The sequence below is a fragment of the Nannospalax galili genome, unplaced genomic scaffold (genome assembly GCF_000622305.1).
Source record: "Nannospalax galili isolate Female #2095 unplaced genomic scaffold, S.galili_v1.0 scaffold39, whole genome shotgun sequence".
In the NCBI taxonomy this organism is placed as follows: Eukaryota; Metazoa; Chordata; class Mammalia; order Rodentia; family Spalacidae; genus Nannospalax; species Nannospalax galili.
In genome coordinates, this window is record NW_008346683.1 from 7718375 (window position 1) to 7738658 (window position 20284).

The 20284-nt window shown below is 43.8% G+C and overlaps 1 protein-coding gene across 1 annotated transcript in view; it reads left to right on the forward strand.

Moving 5' to 3' along the window:
- Nucleotides 1–20284, forward strand: part of LOC103742147 (tetratricopeptide repeat protein 41-like) — an 85041-nt gene that overhangs the window by 18955 nt on the left and 45802 nt on the right. Inside the window, 5 exon segments of the mRNA XM_008843158.3 lie at nucleotides 8369–8529; nucleotides 11358–11582; nucleotides 11584–11800; nucleotides 13846–14034; nucleotides 14037–14081. Coding sequence (XP_008841380.2) covers nucleotides 8369–8529; nucleotides 11358–11582; nucleotides 11584–11800; nucleotides 13846–14034; nucleotides 14037–14081 — 837 coding nt within the window.

Here is a 20284-nt window from a genome sequence, read left to right on the forward strand (position 1 = left end):
TCTTTTTGAGACAGGGTCTCCCTGTAGCCCTGGCTGGCCTGGAACTATGTAGACCAGTCTTGCCTTGATCTCACAGAGATCCACCTGCCCCTGCCTTCCAAGTGTTGGGATCAAAGGTATGCACCACCACATCTGACTCAAAAATAATTTTTTAAAAGTATCAGATAATGGGGCTGGAGAGATGGCTCAGCAGTTAAGAGCACTGGCTGCTCTTGCAGAGGACCCGGGTTTGATTCCCAGCACCCACATGGCCACACGGCGGCTAACAACCATCTGTAACTCCAGTTCCAAGGGATCTGACTCCCTCTTCTAACCTTCTTGGGCATTGCATGACATGGGTGCACTTACATACATGCAGGCAATATACTCACACATGTAAAAACGTACTGGATGAGTTAGAAATGAGCAGCTCTCTCTTCTGCTCATGTGTTTTAAGCAAACCTCATATTGTCTCCCTTGTACGCCCTGCTTCATCCTCTCAGAATTTCTTCTTTCTCACTCTTCCTGTGTAACAGTCTAGTATGTGCCTCGTAAAGGGATAAGAAGCAGCCTTCCCCCTGATGGTGGCTTGGGGAAGCAGATTCTTTCCACCTTGAGGCTTATTATTCTCAAGAAAGGCCTGACTCTTTTGCCTTGGGCTAGAGGTAGCGGGGAAGAGTGGAAAGGACACAACTGTCCCTTCAAAGCCTCCCTCTGGACTCCACCCCCCAATCCACTTGGTAAGAAGTTGTCCACATTAGTCATCAGGTGGGTCTAGAAGGCTGACTTCTCCCTATGAAGGAATAGCATTGGTGGGACAGGTAGCCTTCCTCTCTGTACACTCTCTGGGGACATCTTACTGTCAAAAAGGGTCAACCATGTGGACATCAGAAGAAAGAACATTCCAGGGAAAGGGGAAGGATGGGATATGCTGCAGCTCCTGAGCTGGAAATGCAGTAGAATGAGTCAGAAATGGATAGTGGGCTCGTGTGGTCAGACTGCAATGGATTACGTGGTCTGTCAGCCAAAGCAGGAACAAGGGCAGGGCTGCTTGCTTTATGTGGGAACTTGGTAGGCCAGAACATTAGATGTGGATTCTGTTACATGCAGTAGGGGAATGATGGAGGTGCAGTAGGAGAACGATGGAGGGTTTTAAGCAGGGGAATTACATGACTGGATACTGAATCAATCTGATGTATGGGAAATGGATGTAGGGAAGCCAACTTGGAGGCAGGGACACTTGCTAGAGGTTGTTCAAACGGTCCTAGCAAGAGCTGCTGATCAACATCTTGGCTGAAGGCAATAGCAGTGGAAAAGGCTGTGGGTGGATTGAAAATTTGCTTCAGAATTGCACGTGGGTTGAAGGAACGGGAGGAACTAAGGGTAACTCCCAGCTCTGGGCATTAGGAAACTCAGGAAGGGTGGAGACTCTTCACTGAGACAGGCAGTACTGCTGGGCAGGCAGGGGAAGCAGATTGAAGGACAGCAGGAGTCTGCTGTAGATGTGTGATATTTGAGATTCAAGGTGTGTGCTAGCAGTGTGGGCAGTCTGTGGACCTGCTGTGCTTCTTTCTGTGCTGGGAGCAGTGGGGAGCCTGAGCACCTGCATCCAAACCTGTGCCACGAGTCATCAGCCGTGTGGCCTTAGGTGAGTTACTGTAACTCTCTGTGGCTCGGTTTTCCTATTTGTTTTTCTTTTCTTTTCTTTTCTTGAGATGGTCTATGTAGCCAAGGATGTCCTAGAACTCCTGATCTTCCTGCCTTTCCCTCTGAAGTGCTGGCATCACAAGCCTGCCTAACCCAGTTTTGTTTTTCTGTTTGTCAAATGCGGATTTAAAAAAAAGTGCCTCGTGGGCATTAAGAGGATTAACTAGGATCAAGCATGAAAGGCAGAGGCTTGCCGTGCAGTGCCTGGCGTACAGCAAGTTCTAATAAGCATTAGCGATTATCATTGATCCGCACCTGCCATCTATCTACATGTTCCTATGCATCTGGCTTTGCCTGCTGGTGACATATCTCTTCTTGTGTACCTGTGTGTGCTTGTAGGTCCTGAGTGAGTCTGAGGGTACCACAGAGTGACTCTGGATGAGTGCATATAATTAGCATGGGTGGGCAGGTTTTCAAGTCTCTTTCTGTACACCACATGGGTGTATGAGCAGGGGTGAGCCTGCATGGCTGAGTTTTCTTGAGTTGTACCTCCTCCTGGGCATGTGAAGCAGGTAAAATCAGAGTCAGCAGAAGCAGGTGTGACTGTCACCAAAAGGCTCCTCCTAGTCCTGCTCTGGCATGTCTCCAAGGTGTTCACTTGGGCTAGGCAGCTGATGATGTAACTCGGCTGAACACACCCAATTATGATTTTATTCCCTAAGCGAATTGTTATTTTAACGAGTGTGTTTTGGGTTGCAGGAAGTTCCTAGTAAAGACAGCCGCTGTTGTTCAAACAAGCAGGTTTTTAGCCTGGTAGCAGCAGGATAAATTGAGGAACAGCCTATGAGTACCCAATGCCTCCTCTCCCTAAAGGAGCATCCCTCCTTGTAACTCTGTGGCTCTGGATTTGACCCACAGCTCTGGCTCTTTACCGGCTGAGTGATCCTTAGCAGTTTACTCAAGTGCTGTATGCCCCAGTTTCTGATCTGTAAAACCTGCCGCTTAAGACTGTGTGAGAGCAGAGAATGTATGTAAAGAAATGGCAATGGCACACTGCTGCTATCATTATCCTGTTGTTGCTGTCATTTATTATTGAGATCAGTATTCCTCCAGAGCTAGAGAAAGAAGCAGCAGGCACCTTCCCAAGGAAACAAGACACTCCCATTCATTACCTCGATGAAGGAGACAAAGGCTACAACGGGAAAGCCAACAGCTGTCATCACTGCAGTCTGGCTAGGCTAGAAGGGTGAGGGAGTCGCTAGCCACTAGTCACAGGGCCATTTTCAGAGCTGCCTGGGCTTCCCAGCACAGCTGGGTTTCTGGGCTGTGGTGGGTGTGGGTGCAAGGGTGGAGCTGCTGCTGCGAGAACACAGGTGCGCACTGCAGAGTCAGCAACTTTGCCTCTCATTTTCCTGCTACCTACCTCGGATCTCTGCATCTGCTGGCAGCTCTTTGTGGGGTGTGAGGAGAGGTCCTCCCTCTCTGGGACACCGAATTCCCCATGTGGTACATTTCTGCTTCTCTGGCCACACGGATCAAGGTACCTTGTGGAGGAGAATTGCCTGTAGCCCATTCTCCTGACCTCCCATGTCTTGCTGGCCGCTGGTGTCCTTTTTGTGACATGCTTTGTAGGGGTCAGAGTAGAGTCACGCTTTTTCTTCTTGATGCGATTCCCAGCCATGGTATTCTGTGGAACCTGGTGGCAGTCCTAGGAAACAACAAATTCCACTGAAGGGCCCCTGAGCACCAGGCAGTATTAAGCACTTTACTTTTGTCTTGTCAGACCCTCATCCTGGATGAGGAGACTGAGGCTCAGGATGGCAAGGCCAGGCAGCTGCATGTGGTCAGAGCAGGGAGTTCCAGCTCTAGCCTGTTGACTTTACAGTTCTTTGTCCTCAGTACTGCTTAGCCTCCTCAAGGCAACAGGAATATCTCAGTCTTTTGAAAGATTTCCTTCTAGGTCCTCACCCAGCATTGACTCTTAGGAAAATCTGCCTGTGCATTGGTGAGGTGACATGGGTAGAAAGCCCAGGTAGGCCTTACCAGACTTTGTGTCCTGGGCCTTGCTAACTTCCCAGCCTGGCTTCTTGCCCTTTGCTCCACTGGTTTGGTTTTTTGGAGTAGACCCAGCACTATAATTCATTCACTTCTCTTCTGAAGCACCCTTTTCTCTGGTGGTGAAATATTTCTCATCCTTTAAGCTGCCATTCAAAGGCCACCTTCTCTGGAAGAAGGCAGATGGATGCCTCTCCCTAACTGACAGCCAGTGTAGCCCCAGTCTTATTGCCCTTCATGTGGGTATATCCCTCCAGATACTGTGAGCTTGCCCTCCTTGGTCACTTGGGTGACTTCAAGGGGTCCTAGTGTTATGTTTTTAGTGTTTGTCTTCCTCTGCGAGCCCTGTTAGTTCAGAGATTATGTCTGTTTTTCAAAATGATTTTATTTACTTTTATTTTATGTGAATGAGTGTTTGCCTACATATACTTGTGTACCACATGCATGCAATGCCTGTGGAGGCCAGAAGAGGGTATTGGATCTCCTAGATCTGGAGTTACAGATGATTATGAGCTACCATGATGGTAATAGGAACCAAACCTGGTTCCTCTGCAAGAGCAGTAAGCATTCTTAACCACAGAGCTATCTCTCCAGCCCCTGATCATGTCTGTTTTATTGATTATTGATATACCCAGGGCATGGAAGATTCCCACTAAATCTGTGTTGAATGATGGCCTTTATACTCATAGTCCATGCACATGCTTGCATACACATACACACACACGCACACACACACACACACACACACACAGTGAGCAAGTCTTTCTATTGGTAAATTGTTAAGTGGGAATATAAACATTTGAGATATCTGAGTTTAGATTGGCAGTAGGCCATTGCCATTTAATAGAGATGGATTGGTTCTGCCAGAATAAAGAGAAATGTTTAGGATCATTTTTCAATACTATTGATGCCGACCTTACCTTTAACATCGGTTTGATTAAAAATAGTTATGGTCACCCCAATGTATTTTTAAAAACACTGACATGTATCTTTTTCTTCAACAAATATAGATAAAAATCTGTAAGCATCATCTTTGAGCAAGTATTTTTTGCTCAGGATTGTTTTGGCTGGTTATTGTTGTGATATTATGCTATATGATCATCAGACAGTGTGTATTCCTGGGACTCATTCCCTTCCATTTTGCCATTTAAGATGTATGCCAGCTTTGTGGAAGTAGCAAAAGATCCACATCTCAGTGCCCCCCCAAATACTGTTATACATACTGAGAAATGGTGATCATACATAGCTTGAGAACAAACTACACTCTTAGAAAAGTAGTTTTTAAGACAATTTACACCCGATGAGCTGTGTGTTCAAGTCCTCTTTAGTCCTTAGTTCCCTGATCTACAAAAGAGGGCTTTGGACCATACTACATGCTTGCTAAGAAACCCTTTTTCCAAAATTCACTCATTTTCTGGGTATGGTGGTATCCAAGTTAGCTTTGTGATTATTTTGTAAAATAAAAAAGTTTTTAAATGATGTAATAAATTATAGAGAATAATATAAAATAATATGTATTTTAATATGTAACTGCTCAGACATCATTTCAATAGAACACACAGTGGCTCTGTATTAAAAAGAAATCACTCAGAAAATAGTATCACTCTGTAGGTAGAGTGATAAAGGTATATTTTGTTTAACATTCAAACATCCTGGACATTGTTGCTTTGGGGGTCATGATTTTCCAAAATGATGAACAAATTTTGACATCATTTCAAATGGAGCTATAAAGAATCTTGCATCATTTTATATGATACTTTCATTCTGAAAAACTGATATATGGTTTTAAAATGGGACAAAACATTTTTCATTTACATTTAAAATAGAATTAGTTAGCTAATTGTGGCTGACAAGGCATTTGAAAGTTGGGCAGACTTATGGACAAAGCACTATTGTATGTGACTGTCCTGTGTTGTAGGACGTCTAGAATTCCTACATGAGCCCATAGGAACTGCTGTTCTAAACAACCTCTAGTTTTCCCAGCATTCATTGTACTTTCCTGCCTGCAGGCTTTTGCCTACACCTTGACCTGATGGTGCGTCCTTCCCCTTATGTCTGTCTGAGCATTCTCTGAGGAGCTCAAATGTCTTATGCTTGGAGCTTGTCTTCATTATGATGGTTTTACATCAAACTCCTGTAGCCTTTGGACTCCTCTTCTGCCTTGAAACATGAATGTTCCTATACAGAACCCATCTCTACTTCCCTTAAGTCTTTCACTTTATATCGCAGATCATTTTGTCTCCTCGGCATTGATCACAGAACCTTAACATAATGGACATCCTACAAATATTTGTTGAACAAGTATTTTTAATGGCTCTAAAATGATCTTATTGTATCTGAGAGATTTAATTCATAAAGGTGGGACATGATGTTCTAGATACTAATATGCCCTGTTTTCCATAGGAAACACTGTTTTTTGAAAAATAAAATCAAAGCAGAATTGTAAGAAGTAAAATACTCCTGGAATATTAGGGAATTGATTGCAATTTGGGGTCATTACTACTAGGTCACTTAAGTACAGTCTGACAGTCCTCTACAATTACTTCCTTTGCTTTTTATTATTTTTATTTTTTGGAATTTTTGAGACAGGGTCTCCCTGTAGCACCAGCTGACCAGGAGTTTGCTATGTAGACCAGGCTAGCCTTGAACTCACAGAGATCTGTGTGCCTCCGCCTCCTAAGTGCTGGGATTAAAGCTGTGTGCCACCATGCCCAGCTCCTTTGCCTTTTATTAATTCATGGCTTCTCTCTGGAAATTTCCAGAATCCAAGGTCTAGGGTCTAATATTGTGGGTAGAAGATTATGGCAGGGTTTAAAATAGGCTAAGAGGACTGGGGTTAGCTTAGTGGTAGAGCACTTGCCCAGCATGTGTGAGGCCCTAGGTTCAATCCCCAGTATTGAAAAAAAACAACAACAACAAAAAAAAAAAAACAAAAAAAACGATGAGCTAGGCTCAAAAAGATTAGGCAGTGGGCAGGAGACTCTATGTGTTCATTGCCTCATTGCCTGAAGAGTCCATGGTGGGGCTATGTCCCCTAAACAGGCTCCTGGCGTTAAGAAGCTGCAGAAATTTCACAAATCATGTGGTTTCTCTGTCTTCCCAGCCAAGTGTTTGTGTGTGTGTGTGTGTGTGTGTGTGTGTGTGTGTGTGTGTGTGTGTGCATGTGTAGCACAGTGCATGTGTGGAGGTCAGAGAACAACTTTGTGGAGTCAGCTCTTCTTCTAACTTTATGTGGATTCTGGAATTGAATTCAGGTTGTCAGGCTCAGAGTTTACCCATTTGAATCATCTTACCAACTTCCCTCCTCCAAAGTCTTTATAACATGACTTTGGAAAATGAGAGTAATGCTGTGGATCATAAAAAATATTATTAGGGGCCAGGGAGATGGATCAGTCACAGAGTGCCTGCCTTGCAAACCTGATGACCTTAGTTTAGATCCCTAGCACCCATGCAGAAAGCCTTGTATAATGGCGTGTACCTGTAATCCCAGAGGTGGGGAGGCAGAGACAGGAGGATCCCTGGTGCTCACTGACCAGTCAGTCTAGCTGAATCGGTGAGCACCAGGTTCAGTGAGAGACTCTGTCTCAAAAACTAAGGTAGAGCCAGGCATCGTGGTGCATGTCTTTAATCCTAGCCTGAAGAGGCAGAGGCAGGTGGATTCTTGTGAGCTTGAGGCCAGCCTGGTCTGTATAGTGAGCTCCAAGCTAGCCAGGGCTACATGATAAGACCCTGTCTCAAAAAACCAAACCAAACCAACTCCTCCCCCGCCCCTGCAAAAAACAAAAAAACAAAAAAACAAAACTAAGGTGGAGAACAGTTGAGGAGGACTCCAGACACTGACGTCGTCTGGCCTCCATATTCTTGTCACACATATGTGTTTGTGTACACACAAACATGTACCCACATTCATTCCCCTCCCAATATATATATGTGTATTTTTTTGTCTTTTTAAAAATATATTTTATTATTTTTATTTTATGTGTATGAGTGTATTGCCTGCATGTGTGTGAGTGCACCCGTGTCATGCAATGCTGCGGAAGTCAGAAGAGGGCTTCGTATTCTCCTGGAACTGAAGTTAAGGACGGTTTGTAGCCACCATGTGAGTGCTGGGAATGGGTCTTCTGCAAGAGCAGTCAGTGCTCTTAACCACTGAGCCATCTCTCCAGCCCCATATTTTGTCTTTTTACAGGGTTTCCTTGTAGCCCCAGCTATCCTGGAACTCGCTATATAGACCAGGCTGGCCTCGAACTCACAGAGATCCGTCTGCCTCTGCCTCCCGAGTGCTAGGATTAAAGGCATGCGCCACCACTCCTGGCTTTCCTCCGTATATATATTGGTCTTTTTGAGACAGGGTCTCCCTGTAGCTCCAGCTGCCTGGAACTCACTCTTGAGACCAGGATAGCCTCAAACTCACAGAGATATGCCTGCCTCTGCCTCCCAAGTGCTGAGATTAAAGGTGTGCGCCACCACACCCAACTCCAACCTCCCAATATTTTTATATGAAATCCTGAAAATGTATTGGACAATTCCCCTTTGTGCTGATGTCCTGAGGAAGCCAATCAAATGTGTATTCCTGGGTCAGCTTGTGCAGGTGTGCATAGCACAACCTCTCCGTCTCTCCAGCCCGATAGCACATTTCAGCATTGATGGAAACATTTTCACCTGTTTAAAAACTTCTATATTGTAGGTTCTCAGCTTGAAATGGATTTTCTTAAGGAAGGCTCAAATGTCTTAGTGTTTTCACTTCTTATGGAAGTGTTCATGGCCTCCATCAGCTTAAAGCCATGTCTACATGTACTAGATGGAATTGAAGAGTTGGTTTGTATTTATGGGATTTCAGGTCAGAAGGTAACAAGTTTTAAAGTAACATTTTATAAAAAGGACCCCATTGTTTCGGGTGTCTGTAATACTTTTCTATTGTATTGCATGTTTCTGGGACTACCCATCATTGATTTTAGTTGCTGCTGTATATTTTATTAGACATTTACAATGGGGTGGGCACCATTTTGAAAGCTTTAAACTTCTTTACACATTATTTCTGGCAGTTTCCAGAATCCAAAGTCTGAAGTGCACACAACTATACAAGAAGAGATCGCTCATTATCAGCCCTGGTTGCACAGTGGGGACAGAGGTGCTGAGTGTTGTCTAAAGTCCAAAGATAATTAAGTGGTGGGCTCAGAAATCAAATGTGCATGGCTGGGGAGATGGCTCTGTGGGTAAAGGTGATTGCCACTGCCAAGTCTGACAGTCTGAGTTAATCCCCAGGAACCATATGGTGGAAGGAGAGAACTAGCTGCTGCAAGTCGTCCTTGGACTTCCATAACACACACACACACACACACACACACACACACACAACGCAAAAAAAATACAAATAAAGATAAAAGGAATCAGATGTAGACAGTCTAGATCCAGAAACTGGCTCATGCTGGGGTCCACCCCGTTTTCACAGTTTGAACATCATCAAATGAGCCTCTCCTAAGTCTTTGTTTTATAGCTTCATCCACCTCAGCTCCATTGATTTTGCATATCCTAAAGCCCACTCACTGGTTGCCATCATCAGTTTTTCTACTGCTAGAAATAATACTGGAACAACGGAACATTGGCAGCCAGTACTTTGGGAAGCAGTTTAAGCAGAAAAATGTATGTGATCAAGTTGGGTGTGGTGGTACACATCTTTAATACCAGCATCTGGGAGAGAGAGGCAGGTGGATCTCTGTAAGTTCAGGACCAGCCTGGTCTACATAGTGAGTTCCAGACTAGCGAGGGCTACACGGTGAGACCCTGTCCCCCCAAAAAAGTGTGTAATTGAGCCAGGTGTGGTGGCACGTGCCTTTAGTCCCAGCACTCAGGAGGCAGAGGCAGGCAGATCTCTGTGAGATCAAGGCTAGTTTGGTCTACATAGTGAGTGCCAGGCCAGCTGGAGTTACAGGGAGACCCTGTCTCAAAAAGACCAAAAAAAAAAAAAAAAAAAGAAAAAAAGTATGTAATCAATAAATGATGTAAGATGTCTCTTATAGAAGATATGGTAAACATGGGGGCTGGAGAGATGGCTCAGCAGTTAAGAGCACTGACTGCTTTTGCAGAGGACCTGGGTTCGATTCCCAGCACCCATATGGCAGCTATGAACCATCCTTAACTCCAGTTCCAGGGGAATCCGAAGCCCTCTTCTGACCTCTGCGGCATTGCATGACACAAGTGCACTCACATACATGTAGGCAATACACTCATACACATAAAATAAAAATAATAAATAAAAATATTTAAGAAGATATGGTAAATAGAAGAGACAAATCTCATAATTTCCCCACTGTTAACTGTTCTGTTGCTGTTTAGCCTTTTTTCTATGGAGGTATGTATATGCCATATGTTGCTTAATGATGGGGACTTGTGAGAAATGATCATTGGGAGAGTTTTGTCATGATGCAGACATCATAGCATACTTAAACTAGGTGGTTACCATGTCATTAGGTCATATATAGTCTTATGGAACCACTGTTGAATGTTCTGTCCATTGTTGATCAAAATCACATTATGCAACATTTCATGGCACATGCTTATGTCCCTGAAGTTACATACCATATTGTTTTGTTATTCAGGTTTTAATTTACTATATGACAGCCATAATAATTATTGACCACTTACTGTGGCCAGTGCACAAAGATAGACATGGTCCTTGTAGAGAAGGGGAGCTTTCATTCTAGTGGGGGATGACAGATATTAGTGATATATCACACAAATATCTCCCCAGTTTCTGACTCAGAAAAAGCAGAGATTATGTGGTAGTTGTTATTACTAGGCAAAGAGTTCTAGAAGTGTGCTAAAGGAATCAAGAAAAGGGCTGTCAAGATGACTCAGTGGATAAAGGCACCTGCAGTGCAGCCTGATGACCTGAGTTTGATTCCTGGGACCCACATAGTGAAAGGAGAGCATGAACTCCAGAAAGTTGTCCTCTGACCTCCATAACATGAGCACACACATATACATATGTACACAAAATAAAAATTTAAATGTAATTAAAAATTTCTAAAAATTTATTCATTTTTATTTTATATGTATAACTGTTTTGCCTGCATGTGTGTAAATGCACATGTGTGTATAATGCCCACAGAGATCAGAAGAGGGCATCAGATTCCCTGGAACTGGAGTTACAGAAGGTTGTTAAATGCCTTGTGGGTGCTGGAAACTGAACCTGGGTCCTCTTCAAGAGCAGCCAGTGCTCTTAACTGCTGAGCCATCTCTCCAGCCCTGTAATTAAAAAGTTTTTAAATAATCAAGAGATCTTATTAGGTATTTATTTAACTTGATAGTTTTATTATACAAAGAACAATTGTTTAACACATCATCTTTTTCTGCTTAATGGTTCAATTTGCCTTCTCTTAGGTTTTCTCTGATTGTCATTATAGGCCATTCTTTAGAAGTTTGTGATTTTAAAAATTGTTTATTTGTAGAAACCTGTTTGAGAGTCCAGATTTGCACTATCAGAGTCATTATAGGCGATTCAGTAAAATATGGCTTTATTGAGTATGACTGGTATTTCTTACCACCAAAATGTTCACTATCCATGACACTCCTAACCATACCCCATAATTATGCCCTATATTCCATCTACTCTAAGTGTGAAAACTATCAGCAAAAGGAATTTTAAAGTCTGAAGTGTTCAATGTCTCCATCAGGCGAAGGATTTTTCCTGGCTGCCACACTCCCTCCCTCCTCATTGCAAATTCATCCTGAGCACCATCTCCTCCAGCCTATCTTGCAAGTCGCTGTGTGCCCGTCCGGATGTGAGGACCATGGAGCTCTCAAGCACAGGGGATGAAGACACCAAGTTCAGCATCTTCAGACAGCATCTCTCTACCCCTGACCAAGACCGCTTCTGGCAGAACAGACTCATTTTGAGGAAAAAAACCACACCTGACTCCTTTAAAACTTACAGTCATTGCCAGTGAGCTGCAAGAATGCAGAATCTACCGCAATGAATTCCAGTGTATGCGAGAGTACTTAGAGGTGGCCTCTGTCCAGGAGCTCTGGGAGTTGGTTCTGCAGCACTGGATTGAAGACTATGGCTGGACTTTGGGGCAAAAAGGGACAAACTTAGACACTGTGGCTCCAGGAAACGGTAGGCCTTGGGAAGTGTTGATATCTTTGGTGGAAGTCCACAGAGAAAAAGGTCTGTGGTGCACTTTTGCCTGGGAAACAGAGTCTAGGGAGGTAGTTGTCAGAGAAAATACAGGACTTCATTAAATTTGAATTTCAGATCAAATTCAAATAATATTTTAGGGGATAGAGATGAAAAGAAAGTAATGATATTTTAGTAGAAATATGTTTCAAATATTGCATGAGGCACATTATTACTAAAATTGGTTTATCTAAAATTCATATTTAATTGGACATCTCATGTTCTTATGGCTAATTTGGTAACTGTCTAGAGGGATGTATGTGGATGATGAAGAGAACTGTATTAGACACAAATTTCAGTCATATTGTTCAGGTTTCTGAGAACTGTGCCCTTAGTACTTTTATGACTCAATATAAACTTCTTTCTTGATCTCACAGTCCTATTCACAGCACAAGCCTAGCCAGTGAGTTCAGGTTAATTCTATCAATTCCGTGTCAACAGAGGACTTTTCAGACAGGCAAGGATTCAACAAATACTTCCCATGTTTCTGTTGGGTGGAGCTTAGACCTTGGTGCTGGGTGTCCTTGGCTATCATCTGTCCCTGCATAGACTTCTGCTGTGGTAGCCATGGTCTCAGATGGACCACACTCCAAGTCCCTCTTCTGTGGTTCCTTCTAAGGAGTGCAGTGTCCCGTCTGTTCTTGGTTGGTGTGTCTCTACTGCCCCCTGCTGGCGCAGCGTGTCATCCTTGCTGCGACCCCCCCTGTGGGTGCCAGCTGGCCAAAACGGACAGTACCTGAAAGGGGGAGTGAGGATTGAAACAAAGGAAAGGAAACAGAAAAGATGCTTGGGAGGGCTCACAGTGAATACTGCCAGCCTCGATTTATTTCAGTACTGTCTTTTTATACAGAAGAACTCAATTAGTTACAACTGCTGTTTTTCCCCACCTGTATCTGAGGGTCAAGGAGCAGTCAGATCAAAGGCTTCCACTATTGCAGGTTTTGTGAGGCTCTCCATATCAACATATTCCTCCTAATAAGGCAGATTAGATACTGGTGTGCATAACACACACTCAGTAAACAAGCCTGACACAGCTGAATGATTAGCGGCTCCGGACACCCCCCCACCCCGCCTTTTCAATTCTCCTTTTTCAATTGAGCTTTTTTTCTTCTTAAGTGGGGAAAAATGTTCTTGTTAGCTCATTTTGTAATTGAGGCTATGGGTTTGGTCAAGAATTTGTGATATTCAAGAGTCAGCTTTTGAGTGTTTTATTCTCAAGCCATTGTCTCTGCTCTGGGCCTTAAAAGTCTGTTTTGAAACTTGCTCCTCTTTTTGTTTCTGCTAACCCTATCTTCTCTGGAGGGAACAGAACCTAGGTTGAAGTGGGCTTGGAGAGTTTCAGGTGAGGAAAGAGGAGCAGAAAGTGTTTGGAATACAGGATACATTGATTAGTACTGTGGTATATGCTGAATTTCCACTCCAGAGCTTTCATTTTTGTTAAGAAAATGGATTTGAAGTTTACTGTGCCCTCCCCACCTCCACAGAGGCAGAAGCCAGGTCCCTTAGAAGAGTCGCTCAGGCTACCTAACCCATTTTGTGCAGTTACATTTATAGGACTGCACAGGAAAGCCCTGGGCTCTTTCCCTAGGGACTGCTGTATCTCTAGCACTTCCCAGGACCCCCCGCCCCCCGGCCATGGGATCTGAGCCATAGGTCTAGGAAAAGCTTGGCTGAGCTAGGTCAACTTTGGGGGAAGCTTTACTAGCTGGGCTTCAAATCTGCATTTGCTTCAATACTACAGATAATGTGGTTCCTTCTCCAATCCATGTAAGGTAGTAGTAGACCATGATGCTTTGTTTCTCTGTGGTCTGAAGGCTATCTCTATATTCAACTGCTCATAAAGCTGGTGATAGGACAAAAACCTAAGGAAGGGTCAGGTGGAGAATGAAGAGTTGCCTTAAATAGTGTCTTTAAGTGCACGTCAAGGAAGCACACTCACTGTTTCATGCTTGTTTATATTTCTGTCCCTCATTGTGTCTGAACAGAGTTGAATGACTGGGTTGGCGATGTCCTGTGCTTGCTGTGTATCTCGCACTGTGGGCTGGCAGAGGATGAACTGCTCCACCTTTTGGACATGCTGGGTTACAGGAATCATTGCAAAGTGACCATAGTGCACTGGGCTGCCTTCCGCAATGCCACGAAACACTGGGTCCAGGAGAAGCCCAATGGCCTCTACAGAGCACCAGTCTCCTGCGGAATGCTGTGGAACATGAGCTGCTTGGTGAGGCAGCCGTCTGTGAAAATGCCCTCAGGCTAAGGGGAGAAGGGCATCCCAGACCACGGAAAGTGTGAACAGGGTTTCTCCAATGGAAATGAATGAGTAAATATGCACAAAAAGGGTTACATAAGTTAGCTGAGGTGTGACTTCAATGGCTGAACCCTTCAGGGCTTATTTCTCCCAGGGAGTAGACTAGTCTATCATTGCTCTTTCCAAATACTACCCTGATAGCTGCTAAAATGGCTCTTTAGTTGGTAAGAGCAATGACTTTGGAATCTTACAGAACTGATAAGATCTATGCAAAGTGCTTACTCTTTTTTTAAACCCAGGCTTGATAGCACATGCCAGTAATCTCAGTTCTTTCTAAAAATTTTATTCATTTTTATTTTAATGTGTGTGAGTTTTGCATAAGTGCATTTATGTAGTGCCCCCAGAGGCCAGAAGAGGGTATCAAATCCCCTGGAACTGGAGCTATTGACAGTTATTAACTGCCATATGGGTGCTGGAAACCAAACCCACGTTCTCTGCAAAAGCAGTCCCTACGTTTTACTTTTTCAAACTGTTTCTCACTTTCAAAAAGGGATAGTGTTGCTATTACCTTGAGAGTATCAAAACTTATATTGCCTAAAGTTAAGCATCTGCTACTTTTGATCATTAGTTGTAGCCATTTGAATGTCAGTTGCCAATATATCTTGTCCTTCCTTCACCATGGGAAACACTTCTCCATCCTTTTGTTGGTTGAGGGTCATATGACTAAGTGGCCATGCCTACTTTCAACCTGGTACTGCTTGTGTCTGGAGAGATGGCTCAGTAGTTAAGGGCCTGGCTGCTCTTGCAGAGGGATCCAGGTTCAGTTTCTAGTACTCACATGGCACCTAACAACCTTCCGTAACTCTAGTTCCAAGGGATCCAGCACTGTCTTCTGGCCTCTACAGGCACTGCACTTAAATACATGCTGGCAAAACACTCATACACGTTAAAAAAAAAGGTCAGGGGTGGTGGCACAGGCCTTTAATCCCAGCACTTGGGAGGCAGAGGCAGGTAGATCTTTGTGAGTTCAAGGCCAGCCTGGTCTACATAATGAGTTCTAGGCCAACTGGGGCTACAGGGAGACCCTGTCTCAAAAAAGACCAAAAAAAAAAAAAAAAAAAAAAGGTACTGCTCTGGTGCTCTGGCAGTCCCAGACTCAGATTAGAGTTTTAGCATCTCCCCCATCCCAGGACAGACATAATGAACCTTTGTTCTTTCAAGCCACTGAGAGTTGGAGTTGTCAGTCTAGTGTGTCCCACCCACCACAAGTATCATAGCACACATAAATGTCAGTGGCTAAGTCTGTCAATGAGAACTGTGCTGCACTTTGTTGCAAAGATGATGCTGGGGTGAAATCATTCATCACATCCCACGTACAGCTGGAGGAGCAGTGGGATTAAATCAGGTTTGATTCTTGCTTCTCTAGTGCTGATCATGTGCTGAAGGGTGAGTTGACTGACTTCTCTGATTTTAAATACTTTCACTTGTTAAGTAGGGATTCACAGTCTTGTCTTCCTTGTGAGATTATTTTGTAAAAAAATAAAAAGAAATGCAATGTCATCCCCCATTTTGTAGCCCTTTTTTGTGTGTACTGGGGATCCAGCCCAGGGCCTTTTATATGCTAAACTTTTGCTTTGCCACTGAGCTACTCCTAAACCCCAAATGTGCACATTTTAGCCACTGTGTTTGACACTCCAAGTCTTGGACTCGGGGGTAATATTTGCCCTACTTCTTTTCTCTGTCATTCTCTACCCTGCTTTCTAATATAACACCCACAAAAATGCCTTTACCATACAACCTACACATCACACCCTCAAAGAAAACTGACTCTCCCTCTCCCAGCAGCTATCGGTTGGAACTAGGCTCTTTTCTACCCAAAGTGTCTTCTTTCCAGTGTGATGGGGCTCTCCAGCCCCCAGACCCTCCATCACCATAACAACTATCAACTTTGACCTCTCCTTGGGGATCTAATCTTCATCTGGTTAGCTCTCAGTCTCCTGCGATACTCAGAACAGCCCTTTCTGCCCCTTGGCTGATACCCTTCTCCCAGATCTATAAGCATAGACACATTTCTAGGTGGACCCTAGAATCCTCCAATATATGTGCATACTTACAAGTATTCCTTAGGTGCTTCCACATGGAAGTTTCACCAAATTCCAAGATTACATAAATCATTTGCATGATAATAATAAAGGCAAAATCTAGATGTTCAGATGCTCAAGGACTGGAAGGGATGCAGGGATGGTACAGCCCAAGTCCATTTCTAACTATTGGAGAGACCTCGGGGAACTTGCACCACCTATCTGAGACTCAGTTTCCTTCATTTCAGTCAAGATATGACTAGTTCTATAGCAGTTTTCACAATAAACAAAATGATAAATATATAAAGTATTTGACTTGTAATATGGCATTTAATAAATACTCAACAATTGGGAGACTGATACAAGAGGACTAAATATTTGAAGCCAAACTGACAACACAGCAACTGGATGGCCAGCCTGTCTCACAAAAAAAGAAAGAAAAAAGGGACCAAAATGAATTGTTAGGGTTACCAAACTTAAGCTCTAGGAAGGAGGGGATCTGCCTTGCTTATTGCTGTGTTGGTGAGTCCATGGCCCAGGGAAGGTGCTCAGTTAGTCTGTTAAAAAATGAAGAAGGGTTGGGGCTGGAGAGATGGTTCAGCAATTAAAAGCACTGACTGCTCTTGCAGAGGACCCAGGTTCGAGTCCTAGCACCCACATGGCGGCTACGTAACTGTCCTGAACTCAGGGAATCAGATGCCCTCTTCTGACCTCCATGGCATTGAATGACACAGGTGCACTCATATACATATATGCAGTACACTCATACACATAAAATAAAAATAATAAAGTATAAAAAATATATTTTTTAAAAATGAAGGTTATCACTGTTCACTAAAGCAGGGAATTACAGGATGAAGGAGACGAGAAAAGGGAGGATAGAAAGGGGTGCTTACAAAGTCAAGAGACACTGTCTAAAGTGCTATCCAAACCCAAGAATGAAGCAGAAAGAGCAGCTGCTCAGTCTGACCTGAGGCCGCCCTCCACAGTGCTGTCAGTGCTGAACCATGGAGGGAAGGAGTGCTGCCATTAACAGATAGAAGGAACATTCAGCAATTGGAGAGGAGCCTCTGAAATCACTTAGGGTCTACCTATTTAACTTGAAGCACCAAAGGTCACTCAGGAAAGCTACTGATTGAGAAATAACACTACTGTTTGGACTGGGAAAGTATTACTGTAGGGCAGGTCTTAGAGTGCTTCCCTGGCACATTCAAGGTCCTGGGTTGGTTCCCCAGCACTACAGAAAAACAAAACAAAACAAACAAACAAAAAAAAAACAGTACTAGCAGATGGGCTCTGACCCTCCAAAAGGAGAAGGTAGAAATGGAGAGAAGGAATGAAGGGGTTAGGGGTACTGGGTCCTGAAGAGGCACAGAGAGAAATCATCTAGAAAACAGCCACAGCAAGAAGACAAAGAGAAGCCATTTCAAAGTTAGCCCCTATTCAAGACTTCCTATCTCCAGAAGGAAGTCTTGAATTAAATTATGGGGAGTAGTAATCAGAGAGATGTACCAAAGTGAGTCCTGGGAACTATGGGAGGAGAGAGAGTTTAACTTTCAGTCACTTTCTACGACAGAGAAACAGACTGCGCATGTACCTGAGAGTGTGGGTCACGTCTTCATTTTCTGGTCCTGTTCCCCTTCAATCTTGGCCACAGAGAGCAGAAAGGCCCCAAATGCATCATAGCCAGCTTCCAGTAGCACGCCCCAGTAGTGTGTACGGTGCAGACTGGTCCAAAAACTCAGGTTTTGGATTTTCTATATAAAATCTGTGATACTTGCAACACAATGTTCACGCATAAATCATTTTAGTATTTCATGCCTTGAAGGGAGCTGATCAACGAACCACATTTCATTAGCCTGGCCATAGACGTTTGTTTTCTCAGCAGGTTCTTCTCTATATTCCAAGTCAAGAATGACCCTGAACTTCTGATCCTCCTGCCTCTGTCTCCCAAGTACTAGGATTACAAGTATATGAGACTGTTTATATGGTACTAGCAATCAAACCCAGGGCTCATGCATGGCAAGAGTGTTAGACAAGCACTCTACCAACTGAGCCCACATTCCCAGCCCGACAAACTCGTTTCTTTGTGTGTATGTTGGGGGGGGGGTCACTGAGTTTAATTAGGATTTCTTGCATAAGCATGGGTGGCAGGTCGGTTATTGGAATATGGGCAACTTACACCACTGAAGAAAATGGCATCCCTCCCCCAGCAACCATTAACTGCTGGTAGACCCTTAGGACAGAGTGAGACCTTATGGGTCCCTCCCCTATCCATAATGAAATATTGACTGGCCTAATCTTGTACAGGTTGTATGCAGGTAACCACCGCTGCAGTGAATTCGTGAGTGCAATGGTCACATCATATTCAGCAGACATGTTTTTGCTGCACGTCTCCCAATCCTCAGCTATTATATTCTTTCTGTTCCCTCTTCTATGATGGTCCCTGAGCCTTGTAGGAGGGCCAGTCCCATAAACTTCTTAACTAACAACAATTTGGTTGATGACTAGGTAAATATTAGTCTTTTACTCTTCTGCAGTAAGTGCCAGCTTTCCCCATCTATTTAGAATGTCCCTCTTTCAGGCAGGCTCCCTGGCTCTACCTCCAAGGCAAGGGGTTCCTCCAAACTCCTGTGCTTGCAGTTTCACATAAGCATAGTCCCCCCAGCCATAGTGACTGTCTGGTTCCACATCTTCCCCACAAGAGATGAAGAGCACAGAAGCTTAGGGCTGTGTCTTAGTTAGGGCCTTTCACAGTGTCAGAGGCAGGGTGAGACCTCGGTAAACTCGCTGAGTTAATACACACGGACAAAAGGAGGAAGTGGAGAAAAGAAGGAGAAAAGGAGAGCGAGGATGGACTGGGGAAAGAAGAGAAGGCAGGACAGTCTAGCCAAGAGCATGGCCCATCTGTGATCCTTTTCCAGCTCTTGTCCTTGTCCCCACCTCTCTGCACTGCCAAGAGTAAGGCACATGGAGTGAAAGAGGTGAAAGGAGGACAGCATGGGGACAGATCAAATGGAGCATCCTGGGGGAGCTTCCCACCACAGAAATGGGTGGCACACAAAGGTCACATCCATGCATCAGTGAGTAGTTGAAGGAATGAGTGGAAACAACTTGCTCAGGGGAGTCAGGTGGCTAAAGCGACATTGACATGGTGAGAATTACCTGGGGCTGGTGACAAAGCTGCACAGACCATCCCAACACCCGATCATTTTTATGTGCCAAGGCAGCTCTTGATACACTCTCCAGAAAGTGGTTTGCCACTGGAAGTACCTCATCAAGACCTGGTGGAAATGATTCTTCTTGTGATTTATGGTATTCTAGAATGTGCTTGGACTGCTCTCTCTGACTGGAGTGATTACACCTATTTCAAAACCAATTGCAGCTTCACAGTTCTGATTTTTTTTAGCATATTAAAATACTATCACAAATATATGACAATTCTGGAATTATAATTAGGGAAATAAGAGTCAAAGTAGCTTGAAAAGCATTTTGCGCAAGGTGGGAAATTGCCCAGTGGGAAAAGCACTTGCTGAGCAAGCATGAGAACCAGAGTTCAGATCCCTAACACCTGCATAAATGCAGGGATGGCATGATGGTCCTCCTGTGATCCCAGGGCTAGAGAGGGAGAGACAGGAGATCTCTGGACAAGCCTGCTGGCTAAATAGACTAGGCAGATCAGTGAGCTCTGGGTTTGAGTAAGAGATCCTGCTTCAATATATAATGTGGAACGCAATTGAAGAAGACACCAGACATTAACCTCTGGCCTGTATACCTATATGCACACACATGTGCACGAGCACCCACACATACACACACACACCCTCCATATGAACATGAATCCTTGCATACACAAACACACACCCCAAAAAAGTATTTTAATTCAACATTCTGATTTTTACCCAGAAAGTACCTATGGCTGTGATCACTGGTAAGTATGTGGACTTTCCATTTTGAGTTCCTCTCCCTGTCTTCCACAAGGAAATACCTTTAGCTACTTCCCTTTTTTTTTTTTTTTTTTTTTTTTTAAAAAAAAAAAAAAAAAAAAAAAAAAAAAGAGGACGATAAATCTTTCACTGTGATATATCAAAATAA